Raw genomic sequence first — 18,311 nt, 5'->3', positions numbered from 1 at the left:
TAGCGGAGGAGCGGAAGAACGAGAGGCGGAAACGAGGGAGAAACTGAAAAACACACATGCTGAATGACTGACCATGAAGAGGGTTTGGTAGCTGGCGATCATCCTCTGCAGCACGGCGATGACGGCCGTGCTCTCCTCGGCCCTGGCCGAGCTCTGGACGCTGAACTCCTTGTCTGAGCTCTTCTGCTTGTGGAGGAGGTTGGGGCCAAAGATGGTGGCCAGGTTCAAAGACGTCATCTTGTTCCCTGTGATCTGCATTCGGAGGAACAAGCAGGATTCATCATGTGGGGACTATGAGTGTCTGTACAAAATTTCTATTGAGAAAAAGTCCTATAGAGACATCAGTGTTATGCTGCAGCTAAACAGTCCTTACAGTCCTGACTCTTCTTCTCTCCCCTCTCTCCTCCAGGTCCCATTTCCATCCTTTCATGTTGATTTTCTCCCCTCGCCCTCCAACATTCTGTGTTGCTTGTCACACACTCCCTCTCTGTTTCTGTCACTTTGTCACATGGGGTTTGTTAACACTTGGAGTGTTGGAGCGTAGGACAGCTGAATCTGTTTCTACTACGGTTGGGTGACGGTGGACATCCTGTGACACAATTAGCATCTTAAGTTCCAAGCCCTTCAGAACTTGGATGACTTTTAAGGCATAAATTTTCTGCTTCTTTCCCAGTTTCCTCCCTTCCCACTCCCAAAGGAGAGATGGGAGCCACAAGCGGCCAAAAGTACTGATGTGTTGCTCTCGGCCGAGAGTGAAATGCTCTGACTTCCTGTCACGATGCAGATACTGGAGCCGTGGAGTCGTGAAGGGAAAAAATGTTCCCAGTTCTGAGTCCATTCTCATGCATACTCACAAAGACAACAAAACACGCTTCCGCCTGCACGCAAACATGCCAAAACACACTCTCTGCTTCTCTCTCACACAGCAAACACTCCCCTGCACAAAGTGGTGATATCACACACATTCAGAGACACTAAAACAATCTTTTTTCATAGTCCATGGTCTGCGAATTAAAGGCTGAAGCAACTGTGGGACTGGTAAAGAACAGAGGAGATCATTTATATCACGCAGCGTCCTGATCACCAATCATGATGTCACTTCCTGTATTCCACCCTCCCCCTCATGTCTACGATCATGTGCTATGCTCGTAGCAGCTTCTGTTGCTCACCTCAAGCAGAGACGAGGACCGGCCTGTAGCAGCAGCAGGCCTCCTGCTTTCAAACTTCATGCCCTTTACATCTAACCTATTTTCAAACTTCTTCAACACTGACTCAAGTGACATCACTTGAGGCAATTTATCGGATTTTGGCGCAGCTCCCTCTGAAGCCGTCATAGATTCCATGCAACTTTTTTGACATGTGCAGTCACACTGCCCAAAATGGACCGCTCGTGCCGTTTCATGCCTGACAGGCACGGAAAAATGTGTTTACTCACCACCCACACAAACTGATTCCTATCACATCTTTGGTAATTTCCACCCAATGAGGTGGAAAAAACAAGGGAAACAAAATGCTAGTGTTTGCACGTGACTAAAAACAACTGCATCTGGGTGTTTTGGATGTTTTTTGGTCATGTTTTCAGTTTTTGCTACATGTTGCTATTCATGGATTTGATGCGGGACTTTTCCTGTTAATAAAAACTGGCGCTCACCTCCTGCCCGTCTTTGTCCTGCCGGTCATGGGCGTGATCGGTCACGGTGGAAAGAAACTCCAGGAGACGGTGGAGAGTATCACTGTTGCATGCTGGGAGCAGATAGACCAGTAGCTGAGTGACATTCTGCTGCTCATCTGGATCCAGCACTGCAACATAGGTTAAGATGGATTGGGTGAAAAACAAGAAACAATGAAGGAAGAAACAGAAGAAGTGAGGATCGTGGTCAGGCAGATGGGTGGAAGATGGAAAAAAAGGGAAGATCAAGCCTACATGTGGTGTTGATGAAGGCCGTGTAGAGCTCCTTGGTGAGAAGAGGGTCAGGCATGTCCCTGAGGAACTCCTTCAGCAAAGCAGCCACGTCATGAATGCTGTGCTCCTCATCCAGCAGGACCTCAACGCCGCGGTCAAACTCCTCACGTAGCTGAAGGAGGGACAAAACCAAAAGAGACAGCAAAGGAGAAAGAGAGGAAGAGGGGGGTTCAGAAGCATCCTCCGCACATAACAATGGACACTGTATTCTACACAGCACACACACTCACTTCCTGTTGGTCCTCCATGTGATGTGGACTCCAAACTAGTTTTACCAGTATGCATCTTAATCTCTACCATCTGACCCTGGAATGACTTCCAGAGAATTGCACAGTCCATTGTCGGCCATGATAATGGGTACACAGCGGTCATCTGCGCAGCATGTTCACACCTCAGTTCTCACATTACAAATAAGGGCAAATGCATAAATGTTGACATTGGATTGTATCAACACAGACCAGCAGAGAATGCAAAATGGATATTTACACTTGTCACACATAATACACAGATGTGCGAATACAAACCATTTGATAGAGTGGGTTTATAATAAAAAGGAGGTGTTCTAAACATGCACAGGGGTAGAGTAGTCCTTTCAGTCACAATTAACCCATTACGGTTTGATAATTGTATTTTTCAAGTTCCAACATCGTGACACAGTCTGGAGACGTAACTGTGTTTTACAGGCAGAATAGAGCCCATTAACTGTCTTAAACTGACGTGAGTGTGAGTGAGCAGAAGTGTCAAATTTATCTGATGATTCATCCGAACGCTGCCTTTCTGAGCCAGAATAACACTTCGTGAATGCAGAGTTAGTGACAGCTGAGAAGTTCAAATGGGAAAAAAAGGGAAAGAGCAAAAACTGTCTTTCTGCAGCAGGCTATATGAACTCCACGATGCTTGCTCCAATAATGTTATTTCATTCATTTCATCACACAAATATTTCTTAACCGTAACACCAGCTTAACTGAAAATTGATGAAATGCCACCTGTCTTAAAAGGCCTGACTTCGCAAAATGCTGCTCTGATTAATTTCTCTAAAGTGAACGTCACCTAAGAAACAGAATCATTCCTTGCGCAGCTCATCTAATGATATATTGAGTTCCTACAGTCGATGACGGCCTGAAAAATAGTTGGCTGTGTGACTAACTAAATGCTGCCCACACCAATTGACCCAAGAAGCTTACCCCTGATTTATGCATTCTTTTGCTGTGTATCCACTGGAGTCAAAGGTCGTGGATAATGAAAGGTGTAGGAGTGAGCAGAATAACTTCACGCTGTTGTGTACTGAGCTGGGAAGAATACATTTGCTCAACAACAGCATCAGGACCAGCTGTGCTGTCTTTGTACATGTACATGGCTCTCGAATCTTTGGTGCACTGTGTTGGTTATCACGCCGTCTATTCTAAGCCAGGAGGTTTTGTTTGTTGCTGTAGACGCTCAGGGGAGATGGAAAAGAACATGTGAACAGCATTTCGCAAAATTAGCCTTTGATTTGTTGCTGCGTGTCTTATCTGTGGGCACGAGATGAGATGATGCTTCGATGCAGAGCACAGGAGGCGACTGGCGTCGCATTAGGCGTCATTGAAACACTGAAGGCCACTCACCTGCCTGACTCTCTTCTTGGAGCTTCCCACCCTAAAGATCCCCACAGTCTGTAAACCTGAGTGAAGAAGGGGAAGAGAAGAGCTGTTGAGCACCTGTCATTGTGCTAACAGAGGATGCATGAAAGAATGGGCAAACACATGTTGGCGACATTGAGAACTGAGCTGCTCACCGTATTTCTCGATGTGCTGGCAGCAGCTGTCGACCACCCGGGGCACCTGACGGTAGATGGGGTTGAGGCTCAGCCTTTTGTCCCGGTGCTTCTCCTTCTTGCTCGGCGTCTCGGCCGGCAGAGAGAGCTGCAGGGCCTCGAGCAGGCGGGACTGGTTGTCGTCCAGGTCTGTGATGGAGTCCACTGACATGCCTCCCTGGAGGTTAATCATGCACTTCATTCAGACTGAGTAAAACACTAACATCTGGTCCCCGGTCTGCAGCACAGACTGGGATCAATTATGCCATTTGCTCACCCTCCTGCGCGCTCGCGGTGCCGCCTCGGGCGTGTTGGGTGACGTCGACTCATTTGCCGTCTCCGATGTGGAGCTCAAAGAGGAGTTACTGCTGGATAACTCCTTATTGGACGGCCGCTTGGTGGCGAACTGCAGGAGAGATGATCCACGAGTTTGATTTGGCTTTTCCTTCATACAGTGCAAATGAGACTGTTTATATTGCAAAAGCAAATAAAAGCAATTCTCTGAACCCGGGGAGAGGCGCACAGTTGAAAAATTGATAAACCTGTAAAATGGACGAGACAAGATCGGAGGAGTCCTTGTGTTCCTCGCGCTGTGGATGGTCCTGACGATAGCTGTCCTGACGCTGCCTGTGCGTCCTGTCATTCGCGATGACCTGGGAGAGCGGTATGCTGAAGGCCTGGGGTACGCATTCTGGAAAAAAAAAGAGATCAAGGCAGGAAAATCTGGATGAATAATGAGCAAAAGCACAAAGTTAACTGCGAAAGGAAGAAAAAAAAATAAAACCTTTATTAGCAACTTCCAAAAACAGACTCTTTCATCAGGAACATCAAACACGTCTCCAATGAAACTCTTGATTACTTCTGTTGGAGCTCGCCTTTTACATGCCATAAAAGCCTCGCAACACGTTTACTATGTCAATTGAAACTCTCCACTGCGGCGCTCCATCTGTTTTCCAAAATAAGACATCACAGGGAGAAAGTTGGCAAAGATCTGGCTCTGACAGACCACTAATTCCAGTGCCTTTGACCATAATAACACAACTTTGATGACTCTCACCCACAAGCAATGTCATGTAGGTCATTTTTAGATGCCGCTCAGCACTGACACATGTGTTTCTAACAGCTAGCACGTTGTCTTGCTAGCTCTAAATCCTTTGTTCCATTTTCAGTCAAGTGTCCTAAAAAAGTATGACAAAAGGCGGAATGGAGTTTGCTTTGGCAAGAAGTTGCAAGAGGCTGAGCAAAAGTTTGTACAAAAATATTGTGAAGTAAGCCGTAGCATTGATTTTTTCACGATGCTCAGGGTTCATTTCAGAGAGAAATGATGTCATACTGAACCACCACAGGCTATATATTCCACTATACAGACTCCCAAAGCCTGAGCCAACAGCTGAGAAAAAACAGTCCAGCTGTTCAGTAGATGTGTGTGTGTTTGTGTGTGTGTGTGTGTGTGTGTGTGTGTGTGTGTGTGTGTGGGAAGGAGGCAAAGAAAAACAGAGGGAGAGAAAGCAAAATGCATTCCACAACCACAAGTGGAGGGCTGTGGTTCATGAACAACATGACCACTAACACTGTGACACAACGGATTTACTCTGCAGCCTCACAGCGTTACAGGGCTTATGTAACATGCATACACACACACACGTACACAGTCTGGATCGTATAACGTACGGTGCTTTGGCAACGTGATGCACAAGACTTCACAGCACATCCGCGGCCCGACCACATTTATCAAGCCATGTCAGATTTTCAGGAATCTATATTTTCCACGCCGTAGGAACAGCAGTCTTGGTTTTCAGCCCGTTTTTTACTTGTTCTATTCATGACCATGCAGTGTGTTTATATAAGCTGGATGTTTCAGAGAGTCTCTCACAGCCTCAGGAAAGTTATAAATAACATGAAACATTCGTTTTAATGTGCACAAAGTGCCAGATGGGCAGAGTTTACCACACAGGGAAATACAGCGAACGTGCCAAAAAGCGAGAGAGCAATTAATAGTTCATTGCTTTGACTGACAGCTTGCTTGATGCTATCTGAGGTTAAATGTCACCCAGAAGGTACTCAAAGCAGATTATAACAGCTATTAAACCTTATTTGCAAATAGTTTGACTCAGGTTTGGTCGCAACAGCTCAGAGTGCTGTGGCTGCATCAAAGACTTGTCCTCTCTTGCAGAGAAAAGGCTGAGCCTGCCTCATATTGAAGAGCAGTGCCGCTATTCAAGGACCCCGGGAGAAAATTCGACTTAGAATCCATTTGGCTGATTAGACCATCTGCTCCGGAGGGGTAGAGCCAGGCGTGTCGTGGAGGGAAAACTCACCTACACCTCGACTCTAAGCTCTGCCCTGACGTAGATCTTAAGAAATCTAAGTATTTGTTCTAAAATTAATGTCACTCTGGGAATAACATTGATTCTTTATTGGCTCATGATAATCATCTGGAGGTCTGATATGACTTGCCATTGTACACAGTTGCCATTGATCAGGTTCTGACTCGCCAAAGCACGTACACTATTTTCAGAGAAAACAGCTGTGACATACTGTGGAAGCCTCATCATCATTCCAATATAAAACTCCTGGCAGCTGTTTCCGGTTCTTACTGGAGTCACATGAGCGCACAGCTTAGCCCAATTGCTTGAGACCCCGTCTAACCTATGCGGAACGGTCCACATGTGCAAATCACTGATAGTTTGAATGATAAAGTTCTCATCATCAGACTTGTAAGTTCTGCTTTTCTCACAAGAGCGCAGTTGCTAAATCCCCCTAAACCCAATTACCATTGCTTAGTCATTTGTGCCACATTAGTCAGTGACTTGAGAACACTGCAGACTGAGCAAAATCCAGCACTGGTGTGTGTATTTTTAACATTCCCATGCATATTTATCATAAACGAGACCTGGGATCAGCACCCACACTCCGACAAATTTGACAAGAAAAGCCCAACACAGTTTATCTGCGGCCTCTCTCTGCAACTGAGCTCCTTTGACTGAGATCCTTTTCTCTTTCTGCCAAATATGCTTTGCTTCACGCAGCAGAGTGGCTGCTTCTCAGAGCCAGTCCCCTTACAAGGACTCCCTTCACTTAAGCTAAATATAAACTGTCAAAGGCCAGTAAACAGAAACTGTGCTTTTGTAACCTCGCCGTTCACCTGCCCGAGGGGCGGGGACCGCAGCCTGGCCCTCCGTCTCATTGGCAGGAGAGTCGCGACAAAGCGAAAACCCTGAGAACCGGAGTGCTCAAAGAACCCGACATACCTTTGTCTTTACTCTTCTCTTTTGCTAGAGAGTCCAACTTCCTCCTCAGCGACTTTTTCCTCTTCTGTCCATCTGCGCCGGAAAAAAAACAAGAAAATAAATCATCTGAAGCGAATGGTCTCCGTATCTGCGGTATCTTATCTCGCTGATTATATCTAATACGCTTATGTCAGGAATGCGGACATAAATTAACCACAGCAGGAAAGCTGCCCATGAACTCAAATCCATTTCGCTGAAACATCACACAGGGTCAGCCATGGTATTAGTCATCAGAAAAAATATCTGTCAAAGCATGTTACATTGCTTCTGTTGTTTATCTACACTGCCTAATATGTGCTATGGATTTTTTTTTTTTTAGTTTGGGTATTGGGAAATTTTTTTCTGCAGTGCACTAGAACATCCAGGCTTTCTCGGCCAGGTTTGGCATGAAAAATCTCTTTTGGATTTTAACATTTTAGCATTGCCCTGATTAATTACAGATGACTGAAACATGCAGAAATCCCCTGTCAGTATGCAGGGCTTAGTATGAAAAGAATTAGCATAAGCATCCACTGCGAGACTGGCGCATAGAGCGAATAGACAAACGTACGACGACAGCCAAAAATGCAGCAAAGTCAATCACATCAATTGTATTGAAGAAAAGATGTCTGTGGGCGTGTACGTGACTGCTTCAGGTCCAAGTTTTGGACTGGGGTGCTCTGAGAGGAGGAAACCCATTTTGTCAGCTGTCAACATGATGAATGACTCCTGAATTTGCTGATTAATGATCAGGAAAATCTGGAAATCGTGCCACACGCAGCCTCAGCGTCTTGTGGGCCGGGATGTCAGTTTTTGAAACCTCAGCAACTTTCTACGCTATCACTCGGTCACGCTGATCTTTTACACATCAGATCGCTTGAGATTTGGCCCCATTCGGGGAGTCTTTTCCTTAATCTGCTGGTTGAGCAGCCTCAGTTTGAACCCCCAGATGTTCCCTTCTGCTGGGCCCGATGAGTCACTCACGGAGCTAAGGAAATTTCATCCAGCTCCCAAAGCACGCTTGATGGTAGCGTTAGCCTGTTACGTCAGGGAGCAGCTTCAGTTTCAATACGTGTCCATCCATCTCTGACAAATCGGAACAAGTTCAACTTTTGTTGCTGTTCTTTGATTATCAACTTATTACCGGCGTGATGACATATGAGAAACTTGTCCTTTTAAGACCCCAAGCAAGGACAAGAAGTGAAACCTTCAGGTAAATGGGAAGAAAAATAGGTGGGAAACAGTGAGGAGGAGGTGTGGCGTGGGAGAAAGAAAGCAGATGTTATGATGGAGAGTGAGGGCAAGGAGAGAGAGAGAGAAAGAGAGAGAGTGGAGAAGCAGAGATAGGAAATGGTTTGGATTTTTGACAGATGGCTCCAAAAGCCGAACGGAAATCCCCCGAACCTCCAGTCCTCCCCCAGTCCAGCCCTCAACCAGTTGGGAAACCGTCGGATGAACCTCTGCTCCTGCTCTGTCTCATCACACCCTCATCCCATCTCCCTTTGTCGCTCTCCGTTCCATCTCTCTTTAATCTGCTTTTTCGATATTGAAGAAACACCAGAAACATGAACCCCGGTGCTCAGATAAATATGAGAAACAGCAGGGCTTTAAAGCCCACATTAGCGGTGCTGAAATAGCAAACACACACACTCTTACACAGTGAGCTGAAATATTTCCCTAGCAAGCACATGGCGGCCTTTAGGGGCTCTGGAATTCATAAGCAACACAGACAGTACGTATTAAATCATGGTGGGGAGAGGTTTAACCTTCAGCTGGAATGCAAGGCCCTGGATAATCCACTAGCTTCACTATACCACTCTAATACAATGCAGTGTGAATCCCAATGTGCATCTGTGTGAACACAGGCTGACCTTTCCAGGAACAGTTTTTTGCAGTTCTGACAATCATTTCTATCGATTATGATGACACTGAACTGAACATAAGTAATTGCTGAGGTCTGGACAGCCAGAGCACTATAACGAAGTCTGGTGGTGCGAGAAACATGTTCTGGCTCGATGGTTGGCTTGTTTACAACCCATCTGATGAGGGTTTCTTTTGAACCCTTGGGGGGGTCCCAAAGGGCCAAAAGACAGATCTGGGATGATTAACAGGACAGGAATGTAGGAAAAGTCTATTTCTGCCAAACAAAATTGTTTTCAAATCCAATCCAATAGACGTTTGTTTGTTTTGTGGACCAAAAGGTTGAGAATCACTGATATAGGGACGTTATTTGAAGTGAGCACACCCAAAATGTTTGCACAGGCAAACTGTGGGCACACACATATAACACAAGAATGGCAGATCAAAGTTGAACCAGGAAAGCGGTCAACGTGATAATTTTACCATTAGGGTCTCTTTTACAGTTCTGTCTTGTTGTCTCTTCTAAATGAGTCCGGTTGACCTTTTATGTTTATGAACTCCATGGGCAAGAATACTCACCCTGTGTCTTCTGTGGATCTGGAGGGAACTTTTTATAGTCTGTTTTGGCTTAAGATTTTAATTTTGGAGCTGATGACATCACAATTCACCCTCTGCTTCTTCCAATACTACTCATCCAGTACTAAATCATTGGAGTGCTGGCTGATAGTCTGACTGCTAATATCATGCCCTGCAGCACTACAAAAACAAGGCCTGAGTTGTATGAAACCAATTTCCTTAATATATATATATATATATATGTTTGCAGTATTAGTATTCAATTTGATAACAGATTTGTGAAGGCTACCGATTTGATCTTGCCCACTTGTTTGCCTTAAATGGAGTGAGATTATGTATATTTGTCTTTTCTATGTATAAACTGTGATGCATGGAGACATTTTTAGCATGGGTGGGCCCACGGGCAAGCAAACCGCCAAGTCTACCATTTTCAGTGCAGTGCTCAGCCCATTTCTGCTATATCTGGACTAATTTGTTGAATTTTGTCATTTTCCAAACCCGTATTCACTTAATGGTTTGGGTTTACAAGACCAAAATACAGTTGTTTAGCCTCCTTGTAGAGTCTGCATGGTGACGAGTGGGGTGGCTGAACTCAGCCTCAGCTGCAGCGGAAAGGGAGTCGCGTGTCTTAAGAGGAGGGGGTTCAACAGATACGCCGTCAAACAGGAAGCACCCGACTCCAGTGAGAAGTATGGTTTACATCTAAATTCATGTGTTGTCACAACTTCCCCAAACATAGACCGTACATGAACTTCCCTAAAATACACTTGAGGGATGAGGAGAGGATGTAGCCGTTGGCTTTACTTTATAGGACACTCGAATGTGGCTGCACAAGCTTACACAGCAAACCTGGGTTCGGGATATCAGATGAGTTGCCTTTGCAATCACAGTTAACAGTCATATAAATGTCGCTGAAGCAGTAAATCTCACCCAACGTGTAAAAACGTATGTAACACCATTTAACTCAGGTATGCGATGTGTGTAAAGACCGCACACATGTTCCCACCTTTTGGCACGGTTATCTGACATCCCAGGTCGTAGTCCTGGTGTAAACGGGTGTAGGCCACTTCCTGCAGCCTGGCCCTCTCCAGCTCCGAGAGGCTCTGGATGGCCACTGGCGTCAGACGTACGCTCCGCCCCGACAGGCTGCTCCAGGTGAAATCACCCTGTGGCAGACAAAAATTGACACAAAGAATCATGACTGTTAAAAAAGACATCCAGGGCAATTATCCAGGGCAACCTGTAAATGGTTAGTTTGGTTTAGAATTGATATCTACCTTGTGTTCCCTAATCTATATTAATAGAAGGTTGAAGCTGCCCTTTCTCTTTTTTGGCCACTTGGGGGCAGCAGATACAAACTGAAAACACATTACTTACATATTATCACCTTTTAAGGTCATAGAGTAATATTAAGATGACATTTTTTTGGCATTGTTAAACCTATTTCAAGCACCAAAACAGTCTGTCCACATCTGGAAAGGTACTTTAACTTCATCTTTTCAGGGTTTTGGCCAAATGATGTCTTTCCACATTGCCATTGGACAAGCAGACAACTGACATTTTCCCGCACATTTTGATACCATGTGGGCATCATGTTATATGCAAATCGTGACAAACTGACTCCTGGAAAGAAAAGCAAACATTCACAAGCAGAGCAACGAAAAAAAGGTATCAACAGCCTTTCATTATTCACACAAAAAGGTTTGAAAGTGCAGATCAGTTTCACCCTTACAGGTCTCCATCAGGGCGACCAGTTTCTTTATCCTCAATGTCACATTGAGGTTCCCTGGACTCTGGCCTCTGCATTGTTTGATCAATACAAAAGCAATAGTCCTTTTTTTAGTGATTGTTACTGATGATAAGCATGAGCATAATATTAGATCAAATGTAGTACAACCAAGAATTGAACTCCTAAAAAGTACAGAACAAAGAAGAAATTCTGAAAACATGTGCAGGATGTTACTTTTACCGCAGAAGCCAAACTGAATGGATAAAATTGAAGTAGCGTATGCAGACAGATAAACACAGAGACAGTATGTGCCTTGGAAAAAAGTCTCTGTCAAAGGAGCAAGTGGGGACATGAAGTGGCCTTGCACTAATGGATATGCAATGTGTTCAACGTGTGTTCTCTGCACACGCAACTTCGGCTCCATCGGCGATCGAGGTGGAATTGAATCGCAAGAGACCGCTTTGGCTTCGAAGAACATTCGAGTCATCTGAATCTCGGGTCATGCATTCCTCTGTGTCTACTGAGAGAAGAGGTCAGGATGAGGGAGAGGTTAAGAAAGAGGGGAAGGGGGAAGAGACGCTGCAGCAATTTATCTAATGCCTCATCCAGACAGGGGGCTTACAAGTGTGCTCTAATGTGTCTGTGTTTACATGCTCTTGATTTTTGTTCTACTGCGAGAAGAGAGCTGTTTCACATCACAGCTTATATCTTGAGAAAATTAAATGCCACGATTGTCGCCCCTTGAAAGTGTCCTCTTCAAGTCTTCTGGAAAAGTGAGACCTTCCGTCAAGAGCCTCTTTGCATTTCACGATCGGGCCTCTATCAACAACATTTTCTCGAAGTCGCTCCTCCCGCTGTCAGCTCTCTTGTTATTTGACCCCACTTAGTGCAGTGAAGCAACAGAGCCGTCACTCAGCCGGGGGAGGAAAACAAGATGTAGACAGGGGCAACCTGGAGAGCCACCTGAGTGTGTGTGCATGTGTGTGTGAAACGAGCCCAGCGCAGAAGAGGTCGCACCCTGCCCCGCTTTAATAGAGCATTTTATCCAGCGCAGCTGTTACGTGTGTGTGTTTTTTTTATGTGTGTGCACACCAGTGTGTACCATTCCTTATCGCTGGCTGAGGAAACCCTTTTCCCTCCCGCTTGACCTCACACACAGCTTGAGGGGGTGCACACATGCACACGGCTGTACATACCCCACACACACACACACACAATGCAAAAGAAAAGACAAACAGTTGGAAAAGTTAAATAAGAGGCCTCTCCTCGCTCGAGCTGGCTCGGCCCAGCAGGGTTTCTGAAAGGGATGGATGAGCTTCGCTTCTTAAGTGTCAGCCTATGCAACCTGTGGAATGCTGACAGAAGAGCGAAGGGGGCTGACTAAATCCTGGTGTCACTGCTGGACTCTGGCAACAATGAGCTGAAAGCCTGCGTGACGCCAAGCGTTCAACTTCACAAACCGAGGCGCTCTGAGGCCGACCAGCGCGGTTCCACTTTCGATAGATTCTTGTTAAATGATGTTTTATGCATGATTTGTCTTATTGAAGGGGTCAAAAAAGACACACCACATCTGCAACCACCGTGTTATCCCTCTGATATATTTCTTGGTTAAATGTTCATTTTAGAAGAAGGTCTTAGACTGTAAGTTTTTTTGTCATCTGCAGTTAGATATATGTTTGCACATTTATCGTGGTTGGACTGGTCTACATGCTCCACAATACAGTCTAAGTACTGCGGATAATGGCCTGTACCTCTCTGACTGAACGATGTATGATCAATTCTGTGAAAACCAGAGCTGGAGCTCATGTCAATTTAGTAGTTTTTGCCATAACAGTATTTTGGTAGCTGCTGCATATCCTCAATGTATTTGCTGAGTCACATTAACTGTTCATTTACACTTTACATTATATTAAAAATGCACTTACATTTTCTTTTGAAGCATTTGCACACAAACACAGACCCTTTTTTTAACCTAAAAAGTAGTTAAGCCATCAAATTTCTTGAGTCTAAAAAAGAAACTGCCATCAGCCCTTCCCATAGGTTACTTAAACCCTTGATCCAAGGAAAATAAATACCAAGGCTGTGACCTGAGCGTCCACTTTGCTTGCTACAGATATTGAATGTGTTGAAAGTTACAGATTTCGGCTTTAAATAACCCCCTTCTCCACATCAGCACTCCACTTAATGGAGCAAAGAAACGCCGCTTTGGGATCCATTTTGGCCTTCAAGCATTTAGAAGCAGCTGCCAAGTTTACCTCGTCAGATATCCAAGCCTGGCCTTAACAGTAGCACATGCAAGCACAGGAGCCGACTGCCACGGTCAAAAGTCATTCTGAGTTCACGATTACATCTTTCAGAGTCGAGATTTGTGGGGGTTTTTTAATCCTCCCCAGTTAGAAATCTCACATTCAGTCACAATCATCAAATCAAGAGCTCATTTTCTTACTCTGAGGATGGTCAGCTACGATGGCAGAGCAAATGTTTATTTGTTTGGCTGCATCAGTGGAGACAATTAGCACACATGACATCATAACCCATATTATAGTCACGTCCATTCAAGTTAAAGGGATCACACGCTAGTGGACCAAATTCATTTACTGGTCATACATGCCGCTGTGCATCGTAACACTGCATGCCTTCAGAACATACACACAACATCGTGGATCTCGGAGTGACGTGGCTGCTTAGTGAGATGCAACACTGTTTGCATAGCCTGTATAGAGACAAATGTGCCATACAGCAACCGCTACAACCCTTTAACTCTTAATGTTTGTCTCCAAAATATACCCGGTTGCTAAGTCTTTCCACAACTGCCATCATCTGTTTTCCGTTTTACCAAACCCCCCACAGATGATGTTTGCTGGAATGGCTGCACAGATCTAATCAGATGATCCCAAGTTTAACAAATGATATTTTCTGCTAGTTTGCTACACTTAATCCAATTTTGCACTGGCAGGAATAATCCAGTAAAAGAGGCCGATGGGCGTTGCAAGTAAGAAGGAAAGAAAAGGATTGGACACATGGTAAAATAATGCAAAGAGTGATTTAAGAGCGCAGTTCATCAATGCCAAACAGCTTGGTGAGATGTGCATGAGGAACGCTTTACTATAAGCACCATAACAACGTTTAATAAATAGAAATATAGCACATTATAATATAATTGTAAGTAGAGGTACGCCATAGAATGTTGTTCACAATCATACCTGCAAACTTTCTAATATGCTAACGTGTTCTACTGTGTTATCCATCATAAGGAGTTATAGTCCTTGACAAATACAAATAGTGTCTTAAACCATTTATCAAATGCTTCTGAAAGCTTGAAATCGAAGTGTTACCAGTGCATTTTACCAGTGCATGTGATGTAGATAAAATGTTATGTAAGGCCTTTGTGCACAGCTTCTGTGAAGCATGGGATTCATTCTTTGTTGTGCTGCTGTTGCTGTGTGACAGATGTTACCCCGGAAAGATTAATGACTTTGCTGAGTGGACTGGCACCACGCAGTCAGATGATGAATGCAATTTTGACGTACAGTGCAGTGCAGCATGTGGTTTCTGTTCTGTTTCACACAAAGGGACGAATGGCGCAAAAAGCCACCGGGGAAAAAAAGAATATGTCAGTTTCCGTGGCAACGCATACGCAGAAAATCAAAAGGGCTGTGAAGTCAGACAAATATTACTATGGTAACGCACCTGGAACACACACACCCAGGCAGTTGGACAGCCTCTTCATGCTTTATATCGATGAGAAAAGCAATCAACAACTTTGCATGTGTGCTCTTACAAAACAACTATCATTGTTACTAGCATCTCATAACATGTACATGTGCACAACAGAAAATAGTCCTTGATGGCTATTGACAGCACCATTCGATGCTGAAGCCAATAATAAACAGCACAGCTACCCCTTTCACACTCAATATCCCATATATTGGACAGACATGAGTGTGACTGTTATTGACCTGGAGCAACATGGCAACGCATTGACAAAACTGTTATTACTGTTCCAGATTTGGTCATACGAATGTGACTGTACAGTATGTGTGTATGTGTGTGTGTGTGACAGGGAGGAGAGAGCCAAAGCAATCCCCACTCCTCCAAGAAATATACACACACACACGCTTCGAGTGCTGCTAGGAATATTCTTTTTACAACAGTAAATAGAGACAGCGAAGTAAATCCTCTTTTTGTGAAAAAAATCTGTTAATCCCCTGGCTTCAGCAACAAACAGGGTGAAAATCCTCCAAGACTGCGATGACTTTTGACCTGTAAGAAAGTTGTGGCTTTGTTGGTCTGTGCAGACATGCATGGTCCCCAGATGGTTAATCCTAATGACTCTGGTGATCTGCTGATGTTTCATTTAGTGCCAAACAGTCAAAGTTTGCGCTGTTCCATTGAAATATTTCAACATCTACTTGATGGGTTGCCAGAAAACTGTGTGCAAAGTTTCATAGTCCCCAGAGGATGAATCCTAATGACTTTTGACTCTTCCTCTACTGCTAGCACGAGGTTGAACTTTGTGGCTCTGAGTGAAATGCCTCATCCACTGTGGGATGGATGGATTGTATTGACGTGACGCACATGATGAATTCCTTAACTTTAATTTGAGCCCTGTCTTGGGCTCAAAACTCCAAACTCTCTGATATTTGGGTTTATGAAATACCTGCAAAACTAATAACATTCAGCCTCAAATGAAGCTTTGTGTCTCATGCTAAGTAGCTAAATTAGCATGCTAACACCCTAAACTCAGATTGTGAACATTGTGTACATTATACAGTATCTGCTGAACTTGGCATCGTGAACACGTTAGCATTTAGCACAAAGCTCCACTGTGCCTACAGCCTCACAGAGCCACTAGCATGGTTGTAAACTCTTTGTCTTGTTTACCAAGAGGGCCTGACAAGTTATACAGTACTTAACAATTTTTATTACCTTTTATTTCCTGTGTGGTTCACTGCGATGCATGCAATATGTAACTTACGTTTTTATTTCCTGTAAAACTGCATCTACAACTTGACAACAAGCTATACAATTTCAGTTTCTTCCAATTGTGTTCTTTATGCTTGCATACACACACACATCTCTAATGACAAAATCATGTTGGCTGGCTTTGTGTAAACTACAATCAACAATGGGAATGTGCAGTGATGTTGCGGGAAGGTATCGGAGGCCCAGGAAGAGATCACTTATGGAGAATAAAGACACTGAGGGAACATTCCAAAATTCCTCATGTTGTACTTCTGGTTTGCTTTCTTCCCCCCTTTGTGTTGCAGCTGGCTTTAAATGACCCTTGAGCAGAGTTTCTGTGCCACAACACTGATCCAGAGGAATGTACAAGGATTTTTCAACACTTCTTTTCTCCCCCCTTTTTTGTCTTTTACAGGTTGGCTTCATGCATGCATGTAATAGATTGCCTTTACTGACCTGAAACCTCCTCAAGGTTCACATCTGCTTGTAATTACTGGCCACCCTCGCTTGTCAGCCAGTGCTGTTGGTGTGTGCGTGTGTGCGCGCGCATGTTTGTACTTGTATGTGTCACACACTAACGATTAATTGGCTTCTCCACCTGTTTTGGGTTGTCCCTGACACCGCCCGAGGAGAAAATAACCACCAAATTATGGATCCCTGTTATCCACACATGAGTTACATAACCCACTTCCAAAGTAATTCACTGGCATCAGGCTTATCATTGGTCGTAAAATGTGAGGTTAACAACCTCCAGTGTGGCAGGTCGTGCAGATGGAGTGAAGAAAATGGTTGTAAATGCAATTATCATACCATCCATTCCAACGCAAAGAAAATGACTCTTGTGATTCAGACAAACCTGGCTGTGTCAATATAATATATTCTGCTATTACAAAAGTGGTTTACGTTAGTTAGTGCTAAAAACAATGAGTTTGTATATTGATTAATTGTTTAATATAAAAATAGTAGACTGTGATAACAGCTATAATAATTTAAAAAGTAAAAATGTCAAACATTTGTTGCTTCCAGCTTCTCAAATGTGAAGATTTGCTGTTTTTTCTCCTCTTTCATACCATTGGCACTTAAAAATATCAAGGCTGTGGACATCTGAAGGCAGAACATTGCGATCTGGGCTCGTGATTCAAATTCGATGCAGAATGTGCACAGAGTTCAGCTTTCAACAAGCCTCTTTTCCACATTTGTGTTAAATTTAACTAAGAAATAAACACTGGTTTGGGATCAGTTGCGGTCTTCAAGCCGTGGCACTTGATGGCAAAGTGTACTGTAATAAAATTGAGAGTCGAGGACACAACTTTGAGCCAGCTCTGTCCTTTCCAGCATGTTATACAGAGGAGGGAAATCTGTCCGCTGTTTTCGTCTGAGACGTTTTTTCTGGTGTTCACTTCAGCATATTGTGGTGATGATTTATTTTATTTTCTGAAAGGAACCAAAATGCAAAACTTGGCAGAGCTCAACTGTCAAAACAGCTTTTGTGTTGACTTCTACACTTGATGCTCTTGAGTCACTGAACAGTTACGCAACTTACTCCAACAATGCATCCTGTTTATGAGTACTTGCTGAATTTTATAGCTTTATATGGACTTTATGGAAGTATTTTGTCGTGTGTTTGTCATTCTTGTCGGTACAGTGATGTAAATTCACCTGCAAAAATCAGATGCTTTTGGCTGCTGTTGCAGGAAATGACATCTGCTCGCTCCAGGATTTCAGAATTACCACAAAGGCACCAACAAGTGGGTATCAGCTTTGACTGCATATTGTTTTTCGTCTGCCTTTGCATTTAATGAGGCCTCCCTGGCTCAGTCGCAAGAATGAGCAACTGCGAGTGTGTGCTCCAAATATTACCCCCAATCATTGGCAGGCACATCTAAGGCCTCGGGCGAACTTCAAACATTTTAAAGACAGATTAATATGAAGGGACTGCAGCAATAATGAGGCCCAACCTTGAAGACTAAGAATCTTGCATAATGGTTACACAAGCGGCACAAGCAAAGAAACTTAGGTATTATATCAGCACCACAGTTGATAGTAGAAAGAGACGCTGAGGTAATGTGTGGGTTGTGTGTGTGTGGTAATTTGTGAATGGCAAGCCAAACACAAATTACATCCAAAAATCTGTGAGGCTAATTCAGGGTAAGCTGT

The 18,311-nt window shown here is 44.0% G+C and overlaps 1 protein-coding gene across 2 annotated transcripts in view; it reads right to left on the bottom strand.

The window, feature by feature from the left end:
- The window catches only part of LOC139327830 (rho GTPase-activating protein 6-like), a 67,929-nt gene that overhangs the window by 4,839 nt on the left and 44,779 nt on the right, over positions 1-18,311 (bottom strand). For both annotated transcript variants that reach the window (XM_070957833.1, XM_070957834.1), the window contains exons 2-10: positions 10,467-10,626; positions 7,007-7,078; positions 4,298-4,446; positions 4,033-4,161; positions 3,738-3,933; positions 3,568-3,623; positions 1,925-2,075; positions 1,652-1,800; positions 73-252 (exon numbers count right to left, since the gene is read on the bottom strand). In XM_070957833.1, the coding sequence (XP_070813934.1) occupies positions 73-252; positions 1,652-1,800; positions 1,925-2,075; positions 3,568-3,623; positions 3,738-3,933; positions 4,033-4,161; positions 4,298-4,446; positions 7,007-7,078; positions 10,467-10,626 (1,242 nt within the window). The remainder of the gene's footprint in view (positions 1-72; positions 253-1,651; positions 1,801-1,924; positions 2,076-3,567; positions 3,624-3,737; positions 3,934-4,032; positions 4,162-4,297; positions 4,447-7,006; positions 7,079-10,466; positions 10,627-18,311) is intronic.

The sequence above is a fragment of the Chaetodon trifascialis genome, chromosome 24 (assembly GCF_039877785.1).
Source record: "Chaetodon trifascialis isolate fChaTrf1 chromosome 24, fChaTrf1.hap1, whole genome shotgun sequence".
NCBI lineage: Eukaryota > Metazoa > Chordata > Actinopteri > Chaetodontiformes > Chaetodontidae > Chaetodon > Chaetodon trifascialis.
This window is presented reverse-complemented; position numbering and strand designations above follow the sequence as displayed.